The sequence below is a fragment of the Leptonychotes weddellii genome, chromosome 4, assembly GCF_054177405.1.
Source record: "Leptonychotes weddellii isolate Sample4059 chromosome 4, ASM5417740v2, whole genome shotgun sequence".
NCBI lineage: Eukaryota > Metazoa > Chordata > Mammalia > Carnivora > Phocidae > Leptonychotes > Leptonychotes weddellii.
Window position 1 is genome coordinate 26,747,569 of NC_138372.1, and position 16,753 is coordinate 26,764,321.

At 47.0% G+C, this 16,753-nt stretch overlaps 1 protein-coding gene across 2 annotated transcripts in view; it reads right to left on the bottom strand.

Moving 5' to 3' along the window:
- Nucleotides 1-2,936: 2,936 nt before the first annotated feature.
- The window catches only part of MTF1 (metal regulatory transcription factor 1), a 38,040-nt gene continuing 24,223 nt past the window's right edge, over nucleotides 2,937-16,753 (bottom strand). Inside the window, exons 7-11 of one of the 2 annotated variants that reach the window (XM_081818121.1) lie at nucleotides 15,957-16,031; nucleotides 10,395-10,491; nucleotides 9,087-9,670; nucleotides 5,841-5,901; nucleotides 2,937-4,563 (exon numbers count right to left, since the gene is read on the bottom strand). In XM_081818121.1, the coding sequence (XP_081674247.1) occupies nucleotides 4,136-4,563; nucleotides 5,841-5,901; nucleotides 9,087-9,670; nucleotides 10,395-10,491; nucleotides 15,957-16,031 (1,245 nt within the window). In that variant the 3' untranslated portion in view covers nucleotides 2,937-4,135. Of the gene's footprint in view, nucleotides 4,564-5,840; nucleotides 5,905-9,086; nucleotides 9,671-10,394; nucleotides 10,492-15,956; nucleotides 16,032-16,753 lie in introns of both variants that reach the window. The other variant, XM_081818120.1, reaches the window with a different exon arrangement.

A 16,753-nucleotide genomic window follows, 5' to 3' on the forward strand; every position in this document is an offset into this window, starting at 1 on the left:
GGGACTCCCCCCCTCCAAGACAAAAGGGGAATATGGGGGAAGGAAGAAAGTCGATAAAGGAGATTATTAACAGCTTTGTTTACTGGATTTAATGAAGGCTGGAGACATTTTTTCTTAAAGAACCAGCACGGGCGGTGAGGGGAGCAGTAGGGAAATGGCTCATGTTGCCCGCCCCCCCACTACCACCACAACCTCCCTAACATATTTCTGATTGGTGGTGGAGGAAAATGTAAACTCTAGCAATACTGTTGCAGTTCCACAAAGCAATGGTTTCAGTGACTCTGGAGAAGTCTTTAAGGACAATGAACGTGATTACAAATAGAAAAGTCTAGAAGGTGCCAGGTTTCTACCTAGGAACAACCTGTTCCTTCCTTTCAGGCATCACTCTGTAATGGTGAAAGCGGGGCAAGATGGCAAGGGACCAAGAAGTGATGAGAAAGGGCCTCAACAGTCAGCAGAAGAAAACAGGACCCGCAGCAGTTCTTCAGAGAGCCTGAGGGGGCGCCCTCGGGCACACAGGGAAGGCTTGCATAGATTGAGCAGTTGCTGAGAATGCATAATAGTGTTTCCCTATAGACAGCCTTAGAGCACAGGGCTGATCCAGCGGAAAAACGAGGCCAGGCCAGGGCCACATGGGACAACGACCGTCAAGCTACACATATTGCACCAAGGTAAGTGCTTTTCTTTTCATACCTCAATTTAACTTTTTATTCTGAGCAAAAAATAAAACTTTGTGGAAAGTATATATATGTATATATATATACACAAAAGAAATTGCAGCAATTGGGTTAAAGATAAAATAACCTAAAGTGCTTTTTTATTTTATTATTTCTTTAATATACCAATATGAGGTTCTGCAAACTCATCCCTCTGGACACATTCAGCATTATACAAAGTCTCTCAGGAAAACCCACCCACCCTCCATGATCCCCATCAGTCCACTGCCTTGACCCTGAAGGTAAAACTCCAATCTACTGACTTTCCCAGAGCTGGTGGAGAGAAGTCCCTGGCTTCTACCCAGAGAGGTCTTCACACCTTAAGGCCCCTCCTGGGCTTTGTACCATGATCTCCTTCTAAGGGGAAAGGGGTGGAATTTAATAAATGACACCAACTCCTGTCACCAAACTAGTGATGCCCTCATGAGGCTGGCCAGACCCCGCCCCCCACCCAGGAGAGGCAGGGCCATTCTCCCTCGATGTCGCACCCACGTGCTGGGGAAGGGCCCACTTCGCTAAGGCAGTTTCGGGGTGCCAGCCGGTTTCCTACCCCTTCCTAAGTACATGAACTCCAGTCCCTGGTGCTGACGACACCCTGTAAAGGGGCGGTGGAGCTGGAGATGCTAGTGGGAGCTGGAAGCATACATCTACCAGGTAGAAATGATTAAGGTTACCATGGGAAGAAAAAAGGCTTGGCTTCACCTGCCCGAAGTTTGCAGTCCTTCCCTAACCTCACCACAGGTTCATTCCTGGGTTTGGGGAAGCACACCCTCCATGAAGGCTCTTTCTAGCTCCACTTTAGCCAGTGGCCTGCTCTTCCCCAAGGTCCCTGGCACCAGTGGCCAGGCTTTGCAGGAGGTGGTGGAAGGGAAAGAGCTCTGGAAGAGGAAGGAAAGACTGCCTGCCCTGTAGAAAAAAAACCTGCTCTTTTTTCTACCAATTTTTCTAAAGCTAACTGGCTCTGATAGTCCCCCTTATAATTTTGAGTCACCCTCAAAAGGCAGATACTTCCACTAGAAAAATCTGTCATTCTAAATACTGTTTTAAGATGCTTCTTCATCTCCCCCAATCTTTGGAGAGCAGAAAAGCCACTGACCTACCTAGGCCCAAGAGGAGCACAGCCCTGGCTAACTAGAAAGAAGAGATCATGAAACCACGGACACTTCCAATGGCCTTCCCTGGGCTCCTGTTTCCCACCTCAGCTCCCAGGAACTGAATCCCTGGTGCCCCGAGGCTGGCTATGTGGGGAGGTCATTCATGTCCTCTGATATGAGCTACCTTTGGGACCCCATCACGTTGCTCTGTCAGAAGTTGTAGCGGAAACAGCAAGGTTCCTGCCTCAAAGCTTCCTATGGGTTCAAGACCCAGAGACAGCCAAGGACAACCCACACTCAGCAACTGGTTTTCCAGGAAGACTAAGCCACTGTGGTAATAGAAGATTCCTCCCCCCTTATCAACTTCTGCTGAGGTCAGTGGTCACCAGAACCCTCCAGCCTTTGGGGGAGGGGAGTGCAGAAGGTCAAAAAGAAATGGATTCTCCAGACTAGACTCCTGGAATGAGAAACCACCAGCTGCCTGGGGGAAGGTCTTTTTCTCTTCATGGCAGTAACAACATTTACTACTTCTGCTCTCTTGTCCAACTCTGTCCCTGAAATTCTGTCAAAGGCAGGGCCTCTGGGCCCCCAGATAAATGATCAGCTCTGGATACTGTCTTGGCTGGCCCTGAGTAATAGCTCAGAGAACAGAAGAGTGACACATGCAGATCTCTTTATGTTAGGGAATGGAAAAAGAAGGCAAAATTATGGCTGCTGTCTACTGACTCAGGAGAGCAGCCTTGTTTGTGGACCCCTGTTCCTCGCTCAAGGCAGGGAAGGGGCTCTTGGAGGCAGAGGCCTAGTCTAGACCCTGGGCCAGGCCTCATTTCTGAGCTCAGTGAGCTTGGTGAGCACTCATGACTACGTTAATATAGCCAGTTGAGAGAAACTTTCCATTTTAGTGTGAATTGTATTTTAGGTTTTATTTTAAAGAGGCAATGACTTGGAGCCAAAGGCAGACAGATGGATATAATTCTATACACAAATCAAAAAAAATTTTTTTTCCTATAACACAACTTAATGAAACATTCCAAATGAGATAACTTATTGCAACATTTCAGGCTTTTTGGTGGAAGGGGGATTTTTGTTTTGTTTTGTTTTGTTTTACCCTGAGTAGAAGATCATCGTTTTGTGGTTTTTGTTTGTTTAGAAATCACATGACTAAGCTGAGCAAGTCACATCCTTCTTTGCACTGTAGTAGGACTATATGCAAAATCCAGAGGGGTGAGAGGCGGAGATGGGCGGGGCCACCAAAAGCCTGGCTAGAACCTGGAACCAGGGCACCTGGCCTGCCAATTACATGCCGCCTTAAAAAGGTAACAAAAAAAAAAAACAAAAACTCCCTTAAAGCTGCACCTTCTCCCAATAAGCAAAATGCAGCTCTTCTGCTCGGAGGAAGAAAATACCATTAAAGGCAGGCAGACCACCACCCAGCCACTGGCCATAAGCCACATGTCCACTCTAGGACAAAACAGGGACATTCCCCAAGAAAAATTCACTGCGATCTGCAAGCCCTGGCTGCCAACCGAGAGGGAAAGAACCAGGAAAGCAAAGACTGGGATAACATGGTTAGAGCTTGCTCTGCACACGCATGGACAGACAGCGGTCAACAGCTCGCCCAGGGCCCCCGTAGAACCTGATCACCCACACAGCCTCAGGCCGGGCTTGTCGCTACCCACTGGGCCACAGCCAGCTGCTGGATGACACCTGCCACAGCCACCCTGAGCTCCACCAACACCAAGAGCAAACAACAAAACCACCTCACGCAGTCCCTGTCAGGCTCACAGCTGTCTGACCTGCCTTGGCCACGCCCCCTCTGATGGAGCCAGGGTCTGGGCCAGCTGCGGCCTCAGACTCAGACTCAGACTCAGAAGACGCATAGGGAGGAGCAACACCCGACACACTGAACTCTGCTGCCCAAACCACAGAGACCCCAGTGCAAGTGATGGGCAGCATCAGACTGATGGAAGCCACACCCTTTCATTTCGAATGTTTATGCAAACGAGTAACCTTAATTTCCAAGTTCACATGACAATAAGCAAAAGTGACATACAGTGCAGCCAAACAGTTCATTTATAACTTAGCTTTTTTTGTTTTGTTTTTTTTTTGTTGGTTTTTTTTTTTTTTCCAAAGATCAGTTCCTTAAAATGGATGCTCCTGGGATATGACTAAAGAAAATACGTCTGAAAGGTGAGGATTTCAAACAGTAGATTTCTTCATCCTTCGAACTGCTGACCCCCCCAACCCCACCCCCGTGACGGCGGGCACGGCACCTTCTGCTTCCCGCTCGCCCTCCTTTCCTGGAGGTGAGCGCGTGCGGCCCTTTCACTTGGAGAAGCTGGTCAGGCCCATCTCCTCCTCCCCCTGCAGTAGTGCTTCAATGGGAATCAGATTGGACGGCGTGTCCAGGCTCTGGAGGGACAAAAACTCTGACACATCCATGGCACTTAACGTTTCTGTCTGAGGGTCTGAAGGAGTCTCTGCTTGTCTGCTTTGCTCACAGGAAGAGGGGACAGCGGAGGAGGACGACAGGGGGCCGGGGGGCGAGGAAAAAGTCTGTGGTGGTAGCTTCAGGCTGGGCCCGTCAGGAGGCTGGGGGCTCGGCTCTGCAGGGGGTGGGGAAGAACAGCCCTTCCTCCTGCCCGCCGCCCGCTCCTTGGCAGAGTCCCGGCACGCGCACTGACACTGACACGCCTCTTCTTGTTTGATGATGATCACAGGAACACTGAGGCCAATCTGCTGTACAGAGCTCCCTGCGAGAGAGGCAAGAGACACTGCTCCTCAAGCAGCCGCGGGCAGGGCCGTGAGGGCCGGGGGGGGGTACAGACTAGGTCGGTGCCGAATGCCGTGGCGGCAGAACAGTGGGGAGGGAGGATGCCACACTGCAGGCTTCGCTCTGCCTGACACTCCCCGTCCCCTCCAGGGCAAAGTCCCTTTTCCTCAGAAAGCCACACACACCGTCTAGAGGACCCTGTATCTCCAGCTTTGTTTCCAACCATTCTCCCCTGGACCCTCCATGCCGGCCACAGCAGATGCCTCCCTTTTCCTAACATGTTCTTCATACCTCTGGGCCTCTGGACTCTTCCTCCTGCCTAAACTCCCCACACAGGGCTGCTTTTCCAGAGAACTTACTCTTCTTCCCTCTGAAGACACAGCTCGTCCCCTCCTCTCCCAAGGCTGCCAGGCCATGACTCCAGCAGGCTCCCACCTAGGGCTGGCTCTCGGGCATCCGGCCCACGAGCCTCCTGTCTGTGTGCACGGGGCGCACCTCTCTCCACACTGTGTGGGACGTGGGGCTTGAGTCCCCCCCTGCCCAAGATCAAGCTCCTGCAGAGCCTCTTGCTCACACTTGCATCCCCAGTCTCAGACACACGGTCGGTTGGGGGGATCCCCCTTAAAACTGCCAGCCTTGTGCTCACGCATCCTCCCGCTCTTTTGTGCGTGTCTGTGTGCTCTGCACACGCACACTCTGAAATCAGACAGGCTGTGTGTGTCTCAAAAAAGCTAGAGACCAGGGGAAGGAGAACAGAGTGGGAGTCAGGAGCCTGAGAACTAGGGCTCTGGCTCTCACAAACTCACTTAGGATTCCGGAGGAGTCACTTCATCTTTCAGGGCCCCGTTTCTTAATCTATAAAATAGTTTGGGAAAAAAAAAAAAAAAAGGAACTTTCTGCTCTATAGGAGTCTCTGACCCAGATGCTATTTCTTCATTACTGTAATTAGAAAAGAGTCCAGTGAATTAACAGCTGCCCTCTTTGGCATTAACTGTGAGTCAAACTTTCTTCTGGTTACATTTAAAAGCTGTATCTGAGAGGGAAAGAACCATTACTCCTTAAGGAATGTTAAATGTGGTATTTATGCCGTAAGTGTGCTAACTTGCAATAGTTGTGAGAATGTGAAATACTCTAATAAATAAACAATACAATCTGACAAATTTGAGGTTTTAAAAACTGGGGCAAAGCAACAAAGAACTGTGCCTCAAGGGGCCCAGAAAGCTGACTTGCTGTTAAAGCTCCCACACAATTACATACCTGTGCTACTGGCTACTGGCACTGCAGTGGTAAAAAACACCTTCTCAACTTTAGATGCTTGCTGCTGGGGGAAAAAAAAAAAAAATCACATTTACAGCCACTCGAGTATGGCACATCTCCAAGGACCTGAAGCCTGCCCAACTGTACTGGTCATCCAAGAGGACAGAAAACCCTCAGTGTTCAAGGATTTTTGCACTGAGTGATGTTTTGTTTGTGCTCTGACATGAGGTCACTGCACTGTTTGACATTCAGTGCTGACGATGCAGCCGGCTTTGTCCCCTACCACTTGGCTGTCTCCCAGCTGCCCAATCTAGTAGGTTCTGTCTGCCCAAAGGCTCCGCCAAGGCTGCTTTGCTTAAGCTGGGTCTTCTCACAGGGCTCCCCAGGGCTAGCTTCCCTACAAGCCCTCCACTGCCGCCACACCCCGACACTTCTGTGAGGCTGGAAAGTTCTTTTGCCTCCTCAAGGATCAAGCTGCACACTAAGGACCGGCTAAGACCCTCTTATGGGCAGAAGAGCCCCGGGAAGTGTGCTGTAAGCCGCACGGGGAGCAGCTCCAGGGTGGGCCCAGGCCTCAAGTCCAAGCCCCACCACCTCTTAGTTCTTGAGGCCAGGCAAGTGATTTAACATCTTAGACTCTCAGTTTTCTCATCTGTAAAATGGGGATGATAACCAAAGGACCTCTCCGAGGGCCCCCGTGAGGGTGAAATGAGAGGAGGCGTGTGGAGCCTGCGGCGCATGGTGAGCCCACAGCAAACGTGCGCTATTTATGTTACTATGAGGCAGACCATAGAGTCAGGCCCAGAGATCACCCCTTTCACTGTGGTAACACATCCTGTTACACCGGCTACAGGATTTCTGCTTTCTTCAAGTGTTATCTTAAAAAGGCTTTGTCGGGGCGCCCGGGTGGCTCAGGCGTTAAGCGTCTGCCTTCGGCTCAGGTCATGATACCAGGGTCCTGGGATCGAGCCCCGCGTCAGGCTCCCTGCCTAGCGGGAAGCCTGCTTCTCCCTCTCCCACTCCCCGTTTGTGTTCCCTCTCTCGCTGTGTCTCTCTCTCTGTCAAATAAATTAAAATCTTAAAAAAAAATAAAAAAAATAAAAAGGCTTTGTCTTTTATCCCTTTAAGGAGGGAAAAGGGTCTCTCCCGGCTGAGTCTAGGAGGAATGTGAAAGCTTCTGGCTAAGTTGCAGGAGCTGACACTATAAAATAATGATGGAGAAACAAGACCCATATTTACATACACAAAGATAAATTGTATGGAAAAGGAATGACACCTGCCCCATGCAGCTCCCCAGGGCAGATCCAGAAAAAAAAATGATAAAAATGACATGGAGCAGATTGGATTACGACACCAAAAAGGCCTTTCCAGTGACTCTGGCTATCTGAACATGGAATCAGGTGGCCTCCAGAGGTGGCTGGCACCTGACCTATGGAATCTGAATGCCCTGGCCTCACTGTTCAGCCCTAGACTACCTTTCCAGTTTGATAGCGTCATACATCTACCCAGACATTCTCCTACTTGGTACATCCTTTTCTCCATCTATTTCCCCCTCATACCTCAAGGCTCACCTGCCCTGGAAGGCTACCCAACAAGCCCCGACTCTCTGCACCCCTCATCTGGCAGCACGATGTAGTAGTCAGGAGCACAGGCTCTGGGACCAATCTGTCTATGCTCAAATCCCAGCTTTGCCACTTACGAGCTGTGTGACCTTGAGCTAGTCACTTAACTTCTCTGGGCCTCAGCTCTCCACTGGTAAAATCATACCTACCTCCTAGGATTGTTGTGATTAAATGAGCAAAGCATTGAAAAGTGCTTAGTTAGCACAGTGGGTCACATTTAGACATACAGACATTTAGAGACTGTAAAAATATCAGTGGTTGCTAAGGGAGGGGATGAACAATTGAAGAATAGGGATTTTTAGGGTGGTGAATCTACTCTGAATACAGTAATGGGAGACACATGACATCATGCATCTGTCAAAACCCACAGAATGGTGCACACAAACAGTAAGCCTTAATGTAAACTATGGACTTTAGTTAGTAATAATATATCAATACTGATTCATCAGTTGTAACAAATGTGCCAGACTAATGCAAGACATTACTAACAGGGCAAACTGGGTGGGTGGGCGGGGGTGGGGGTGGGGGTGGCCAGGGAGTGTATGGAAATTCTCTGTACCACCTGTAGAATAAAATTTAAAAAAAAAAAAGGTAATCTAAGAATAATATACGTAAGGTAATGACTGGCACGTTAGACCCTCAATTTCAAAAAGTGCTTAATCAGCACAGTGAGCCCTTACACATAGTAAGGGTTCAATAAATCACTGCAGTTATTTTTTTATTACCATTTTTATTATTATTTGGCACTTTTCCTACTGGTAATGTTAACTTTCTTTGAGGCATTTTAGCCTCTTTAACTAGAATGTAAGTTTTTATGAACAAGAGATCATGGTTTTCACTTTTCTGTAACCCCAAGAGTATCATGCATGGTATCTGGTAAACACCAGGCCTTCAGGGCACCTGGGTGGCTCAGCTGGTTAAGCATCTGCCTTGGGCTCCAGTCATGATCCCAGGGTCCTGGGATCGAGCCCCCGCTCAGCAAGGGAGCCTGCTTCTCCCTCTCCCTCTGCCTCTGCCCCTGCTTGTGTGCTCTCTCTTTTGCTCACTCTGGCTCTCAAATAAATAAATAAAATCTTAAAAAAAAGGAAAAAATACCAGGCCCTCAAAATATATTTGACTGAATGACCAAGTCATTTCCTTCATCATCGAGACCAAACACTTCTGTAGAAACTGGCTCTCGAGGAGGCCCTGGGAGCACAGATTATCTCTCTGACTTGGCCACTGCTGTGTTTTCTGCCTGATGGGGTCCCACCATCCCCTCACATCAGTCTGACTCTGCCTTGGAGAAGAACCCGCTTTCCTAAATTGTTCTTGGGCCTCTGCACTCTGTTGACTGCTCTGCTGTCCTGGATGGTGGCGTGACACTGCAGATGGAATATTCGTTCACGTGCCTCCTGCTACCTGGCAGAACGGGAGGGCTCTTTCTCTGCTTTCCTATTGCAGGTGTGCATCATGGCATTCCCTGGATTTCTACCACTCGGTCATGGGGAAAATGACAAGAGGCCGAATCACAGGTTTCGGGGCAGATATGATAACCATTTTCCTTTCTGAAGCAAAACCTGGGAACATGTCACCTATGTAAATACACTCCACCCCACTGGATCCGTTTAGACAGAGTACTTACAATTTGTTCTTGGTTTTGCGGTGAACTGGTGGCACCATTTAAGATCCATTGCAAGTTCTGTTCTCCCATGACCAGGCTGGACTGCAGGATGGCCGTGCTGGGCGTCGGGGTGATGGTGATAGTGGGATTATTACTCAGGACAGAGTTGGCGCCCAGGGGCAGAGTCTGGACCACGGCCGGCAGGGGCTCAGTAGTACTTTGTGATCGGGGCGGTGCCGCCACGCCTGGTACGGCCGCCGAAGCCCCGGCAACGACAGAGAGTCCCGGTACGACGGGCTGCGGGGCCTGGGGGTGCGGAAGAAACTCTTGATGATTAGCAGCAAACTGTGTGCTGTGGGAAACAGGCACTTCTGGAGGTTGTAAGAGAGCAGAGGGGTTGCCAAATGCAGCTTGCTGGGCACCAGTTCCTAGGGAAGGAGCAGGCGGAGGAGCAGACGGTGCTGAGGCTGGTAGTAGAGGCTGCGGTGGCTCGGACATGCCAGGCTGCAGTACAAGTGGAAGAGATAAAGATGCTGAATTTCCTGTGGGTGGCGGAACATCACTGACTGACTCTGCATCACCATTAAAACTTTCAATCAAGGCAGCTGGCAAGAAAAAAAAATAGAAATATATATACATATCCCAAGCCTTACAGGAGCCACAAAAACACAGTCATCATGGCGATACCAAAGACAGCTGAAGTCCGTTAGGGCCAAGAGCTTCATTCCTAGAAGGCTGGCTTCCCGCTTTCCATTTCATGACCCCTCTGGTCGAAGCGCCAGGCTTCACGACCGACCTCTCTTTCTAAATGTGAAGAGCTAGTCTAGGCTTCACCGTAACAAAAAAAATGTATTCTAAAGCTTTTCTGGAAAAGAGACTAGACATCCTTTTTTGGCATAAGCAGCGAACACGCTTTCTGACTGCTGTGAAGCTTCAGGGACAGATTTTCACTCAAACACAGAAGGATCTATGCATCTGATGCCGGTCGTGGATCCTGCCCACTCATGAGCACAGTATCGCATCAGAAGAAGAAAGAGCTCACAGCTCCTCTTATTTTTGAGAGCCAACAAAAGCTTTTGGAGAAGGAGACCCTCTTCTTTTGAAAGGCTAGGAAAAGCAGGCCCTCAAGTAGACTCTTGCTGAGGGAAGGAGAGGAAAAGATGGAATCAAACAAAAGGCTCATACTTCCCGGAGCCCTCACCAAACGCACGCATTGTTCAAGGGAACTGAAATCTACTTCATGGCGCCAGCATCGGTGTGTCACCGAGGGAGATTCACTCCCTTGCCCGGTGCCGAGACGTGAGTAGGAAGAGAGTCTGTGGCACAAACCTGTCTGTTGAGGATCTTCCTGAATTGCTGTATCATCGGAATTCTGGAACATGGATTCGAAGATGATTGCTGGTGAAATTGTGCTGAGGTCCTGGCCCTGTGATTGATGGACAGAGACAAAGATGTGAAACTTGTCATCCTGAGGCAATTCTTCACCGGGAGAGAACACACAGCAGCAGAACTAGAATGATCTTTTTTGATACGCTTCTTGTTTCTAACTTCTTCCTTTCCAAGGTGACATTTATTTCCCTCAACCTCAGACACTGGAGATTTGGGTCCTCAGATACTCTAAAACAAGAGCCCATAAACTATATGACCTGTAGACTGCATGCCTGTTTTGGGAAATAAAGTTTTACTAGAACAGATGCATGCTCGTTCATTTATTGTCCACGCTGTTTTCATGCTCTGATGGCAGAGCTGAGTTTTGTCAGAGACTCTGCGGTCCGCAGAGCCAAAAATATTTTACTATCTGGCCCTTTCCAAAAAAACAGCTTCCTGACCCCTGCCCTAAAAGAAGACCAAATCCTTCCTAAAAATGGGATTGTATAATATCTATTACCTGCAACCTGCTCTTCTCATGTAATAATATACTGTGAGTATCCTTCAAGGTCATTACATAACTTCTATGATAGTCTAACGTGTATGCATGGTAATGAATCAAACAATATAAAACTTTTCATGAGAGGCAGTAGTTATCGCCTTATACTCACTATTGTTTGTCACTGCAAGTTTCTTTGTAATTAAGAATTAAGAAAACGTCAGAGGCATTTTTAAAAAGATAAAATGTGTGTGTGTGGGGGGGAACATAATGCCCTGAGCGTCTGACTCCTGATAGGCACCAAATAAAATGGCCACCTCCAGGCTTCTCTTTGGTGAAGGGGAGGGGACAGCAAATCTTTACCTCTAGTCCAGCCGCACCCCACATTTGGTAGGGCAGGAGTGACAGAGGCAAATGCCTCCAGGAGAGCAGGCAGGTAACACAAGTAATGAAGCCAGGGTGGTGGGGACGGGAGGCTGGGACAAACCGGAGAGCATGCGCCCCTGGCACCTAAAGGGCTTCAGAGGAACGCTGCCCTGTGATGTGCAGACTGGGGATTTCCAGCGCTCAAGAATGGTCTGAGATTTGGATTTTTTACGTGAAATCTACTGACTTGTAATTAAAAGCAAGTAACTGAAAACAAAGCACTGTATAGACCAAACAAAACCCATCTCCTGGCCATATTTTGTGTCAGTGCCAACTTGTGTTTAAAGGTCATTTTGCAACAACTCTGCTTCTGGGAGGGGGAAGGATCACTCTGGGCCTGGGCAAGTGTGGTGAGTGGAACTGTCCAGCAGCCTAGAGGTCCTCAAGATGAAACTGCCCATTTGAGCCAAGGGGGCCATTATTCTAGCATGATTCCATCGACTGGAAGATGAATCTGATTTCCAGCATGACACACACTGAAGACACAAATCAACATGAGGCCTTCTGCTCCCAGTGCAGAGGGAGTTAAGGATCACAGGCCAAGACAGTGGCCTTCAAACTCTTATCATGATGCAAAGTAAGAAATGCATTTTATATATATACACATACATGCCTCACATTACATAACTATCCATATGCATAACTGTAACGTAAGTCTATGAAACGAGAGTTTCGTAGACCCTAAAAATGCTGACCATAATCCCCTACTTTATAACCCAATAAAGAGGCACAACTCAGTTTGAAAAGCAGTGGGCTACGAAACACCCACTAAGCTGTCAGCTCTACAACTTCCTCATGGTGGTTATTTTTGTTTTACCTGTTTACAAAATATCCGCAGTAACACTGTTAAAAAGGAATAAGCCTGTGTGACTCCAAAAGATCACCTACGAGAATGTTCACAGCAGCACTATCCTGATGGCTCCAAACTAGAAACTATCCAAATGCCCAAGGGAAGTAGAAAGACCAAATTGTGGTACATTCACTTAGTGTAATACTGCTCACCAAGGAGAACCAATGATCTACAACTATGCAACAATATGGATTCATTTCTTAAACGTGATGTTGCAAGGAAGAAGCCAGCACAAACCAGTACAACTGGCATGATTCCAACTGTACAAAGCACAAAAATAGGCAAAATCCATCTTAGGTTGTTAGAAGTTGGGATAGTGGTTATCCTTAGGGAGAGGTAATAGCTGTTAGTGGGCATGGAGGGTGGGAGGCTTCTGAGATGCTGGGAATGTTCTATTTCTTGATTTGGGTGCTGGTTACATGGATGTGGTGAATTGTGATCATTCATTAAGCTGTGCATTTGTGGGGCGCCTGGGTGGCTCAGTCGTTAAGCATCTGCCTTCGGCTCAGGTCATGATCCCAGGGTCCTGGGATTGAGCCCTGCATCGGGCTCCCAGCTCAGCGGGGAACCTGCTTCTCCCTCTCCCACTCCCCCTGCTTGTGTTCCCTCTCTCACTGTGTTTCTCTGTCAAATAAATAAATAAAATCTTAAAAAAAAAAAAAACAAGCTGTACATTTGTGATAGGTGTACTTTTCTGTATGTATATTATACTTCAATAAAAACTATTTTTTATTTTTTTTATTTTTTTTTTGTTTTTTTTTTTTTTTACTTTTTTTTTTTTTATTCTTATGTTAATCCCCATACATTACATCATTAGTTCTAGATGAAGTGTTCCATGATTCATTGTTCAATAAAAACTATTTTTTAAAAAAAAGTGCTGAAGGGACCATGACTCAGCCACTGCCAGGCTTCAGAGCACAAACCCTGGGGGCAGAGTGAGATCAAGCAGCTCCCCAAGGTAGAGGAGACCAGAACAGGCTGAGCCTCTGGGGCCTGGAGCAGAGAGACAAAGAACCCTGGGAGCTGTCAGGGACCAAGATGGATCCCGGAGCTCAAGAGCAAAGATGCCCAGAGGATCATTCCCTAGCCACTTCAACCCTCCTTTAACAAAAGATCCGAGCAAACCGAAGCTCACTTCTGGGACACACATACACACATGGCTGCCCAGAAACCTAGAAAAGGATGACCTCGTCAAAATGTATCATTCGGTATTAACAATTCATCATTTTTTTTTAAAAGCAGAACAAAGCAAAATTAATTCTATTGCTTCAAGGAATTGTGGCCTTAGAATTAAAGACTACAAATGAGACTATTTCCAATTCTGGAATAAATGATGGGTGGTGAGGGTACACTATGTAATTTGACCCCAAGGGACAGAGCCTCTCTCCCTGATGTCAATTGTGTTAGAAAAGGCATTCCTTTTTCCGCCCCCCCAAGAAGGATTCCTCACCTGATGACCCCAGGGCTCCAGAAAGCTCTTTAGTCCTAGGTCATGGCCCTGGCCAGGGAGTGGACGCCTAAACAAACCATTTAATACAACCTGAGATTAAAGAGATATTATACCCAGAAATCTTAGGTTCCATAACTCAGAGGGCATCGAGGCCGTCCAGTGTGGAAATTTCATTTTAGACTATTAGCTCTAATATGCGAAATCCTATGAAGGGCTTATGTGATGTCTTTCTTTGTTCTTCAGATTGGTTCATTTCTATTGCTCTGTCTTCAATTTAACTGGTTCTCTCTTCCGTCATTTCCAATCTGCTGTTAAGCCCAACCAGTACATTTTTTACTTCAGATACATTTTCAGTTCCAGAATTTCCATTTGATGTACTTTTTATAGTTTCTTTTTCTCTGCTGAGATTTCCTATTTATTCAGTTACTACAATCATATTCCTTTACGTCCTTGAGCATGAAGGAGCTACTTAGAAATTCTTGTTTACTGGGGCACCTGGCTGGCTCAGTCAGTGGAGTGTGCTGCTCTTGATCTTGGGGTCGTGAGTTTAAGCCCCACATTGGGTATAGAAATTGCTTAAATAAATAAACTTAAAAAAAAAATCGTTTTCTATGAATTCTAGCACCTGGCTCATCTTGGGATTAGTCTCCAAGATTACCTTTGCTTTGAGTAGGGGTAATGTTTTCCTCTTTCTTCTTATATTTACTAATTTTAGATTACCCTGGACATTGTAAATGATATGTTGTAGAGACTCTGGATTCTGTTACACTTCCTGGAAGAGTGTCTGTTTGTCAGCTTGACTATTCTGTTGATCTGGCTAGGCTCCAACTGCAAACTCGGTCTTCCCTGCAGGGGACAGCAGCTGCCTCTCTGTCCAGCTCCTCAGCCTTGGCTGGGCTGCTTAGGGTCGGTCTTACACACGCACAGTTCGGGGGCCAACCAGAGAGGTGAACAGTTTATACAAAGAGCCTGGGGCTCCCACTTTGTGGCTCTTCACTTGCCAGGTGCTGCTGTGGTAGCTAGGAACTCTGTCCTCTGGTTATTCAAGCCAGTGAGCCTGAATGTTTCCTGAGTTTTAGCCATCTTGTTTGGTGTCACCTGGGGCTTGCCCTGAGGCTGATAAGCCATAAAACTTGAAAACCTATCCAGTCCCTTTGCCATTGTCCACGTGGCTCCTTCTTCCATTCTTTACCTCTGCCTTTTTGGGGGCTGCTCTTTGGTGCCTTCAAGTAGTTGTTCTTGATCATTTGGCCAGCATATGAGGTTGTTTTCTATGGGAGGGTTGGTCTGTTAAGAGCAACTCTGCCATTACCAGAAGAATCCAAGCCTTGGGGTGCTTAGATAAAAATGCAGTGTCAGATGCCATTCCCAGAGGATACTGATGAAGCAGGCTTGGGGTGAGGCCCAAGAAGCCACGTCGTCAGAAGCGCTGCAGATGACCCCACTGACACTCTGGGAACCAGCACATATTTCAGGGCATTCCTGAGTCTTTCCGTCTCTATTCAAATACCGCCTATCACGTTGATTCCTTCTTATTTACGCATATACTCACAGAAAATCCAACTTAAGCTATGTTTATTTACCATAGAAGAACAACAAACAAGGCATACTTAACAACCAGTGTTGGTGACACAGCAAAGCACAGATCCTCATGAAGGAGCATAAGCTCAGGCTTCAGGCAGTGGCCTACAAGGCACATCATGGAGCCACAAGAATGGCAGGGAAATTCCACACAGAGTGAACTGAAGCCATCAGATCAAGAGACAGTGGGGTTGCTCTTTAGAAGAGAGCTTATAGAGAAGGTTCCCTTCAGGAACCCAATGCAGTGAGCTCAAAGAAAGACAAATACAGACTCTGGTCAGATCAGCAGGGCTTGAGGAAGTCTGCAAACTGGACTTCCGGTGAATTCTGGCCCTCCCCGTATCGTGGACTAATTTCAAACTCCTCAAGGACAGACCACACCTACTTTTTTACCACTACAAGCTCAGCACCAGCACACTGCCTGATGGACTAGGCCCTCAATAGAGATTGGCTAAGCGAATAAAAGAAAGAAATTTTCTGGGGCCAGAGGTTATCAAGTGAGTGACATGGGTCAAAAGGCATTAGACATCAGAGAGAACAACCTCTCCCATGGGGGCTCTATCGGGAAATAAACCAAAACAGCCCTAAATGGTCAGTAACTGGACATAACCAAATCTGGAAGACTGCAAAGGCTGGCCTCCCTTAATTTTCCCACCAAAGGGAAGCACTCAATTCTTGCACTTATTTTTCTCATACTCATATCACAGGTACACTTACTGTAGAATTTTCTCGCAGTTCAGAATCTGTGGACAGAAGGCTCAAGTCACTCAGACAAAGTGAGTGATTTGTATCCTGTGAAAGAGAAAAAATTCTAACTGAGTAACAAAAAAATCAGAATTTATAGTAGCATAGCATGTAATAAAACACTTGATCACAATGTCCCTACAGTTCCAAATGTCAAGATTTGTTACTTGGAGAGGTAAAAACCATCCAAAGAAAGGGCTATGTGAATTATTTTAATTTTTAAAATCCTGATATTCTTAGAAGACTGTCTTATATTTCTTAAAGATGGTTAATAGAAGAGTTTAAGAAATCTCATGACTCCGGCTCCAAGTAGCAAAAGCTGTAATAATATGAAATTAGTAATATTTGTATAATTGGTTTTATCCTTTACAAAGCAATTTCACATGACCTCATCTGCTATTCATATGAACCTGAAGTATTTTATTTTTTTTTTTTAAGATTTTTATTTATTTACTATTGAGAGAGAGAGAGAATGATAGAGAGAGAGCATGAGAGGGAGGAGGGTCAGAGGGAGAAGTAGGCTCCCTGCTGAGCAGGGAGCCCAATGGGGGACTCGATCCTGGGACTCCAGGATCATGACCTGAGCCGAAGGCAGTCGCTTAACCAACTGAGCCACCCAGGCGCCCCGAACCTGAAGTATTTTATATTCCCATTTTAAGTATGAGAAAATTAATGCTAAGACTGACAGTGAACTGGGGTGCCTGGGTGGCTCAGTTGGTTAAGTGACTGCCTTCGGCTCAGGTCATGATCCTGGAGTCCCGGGATTGAGT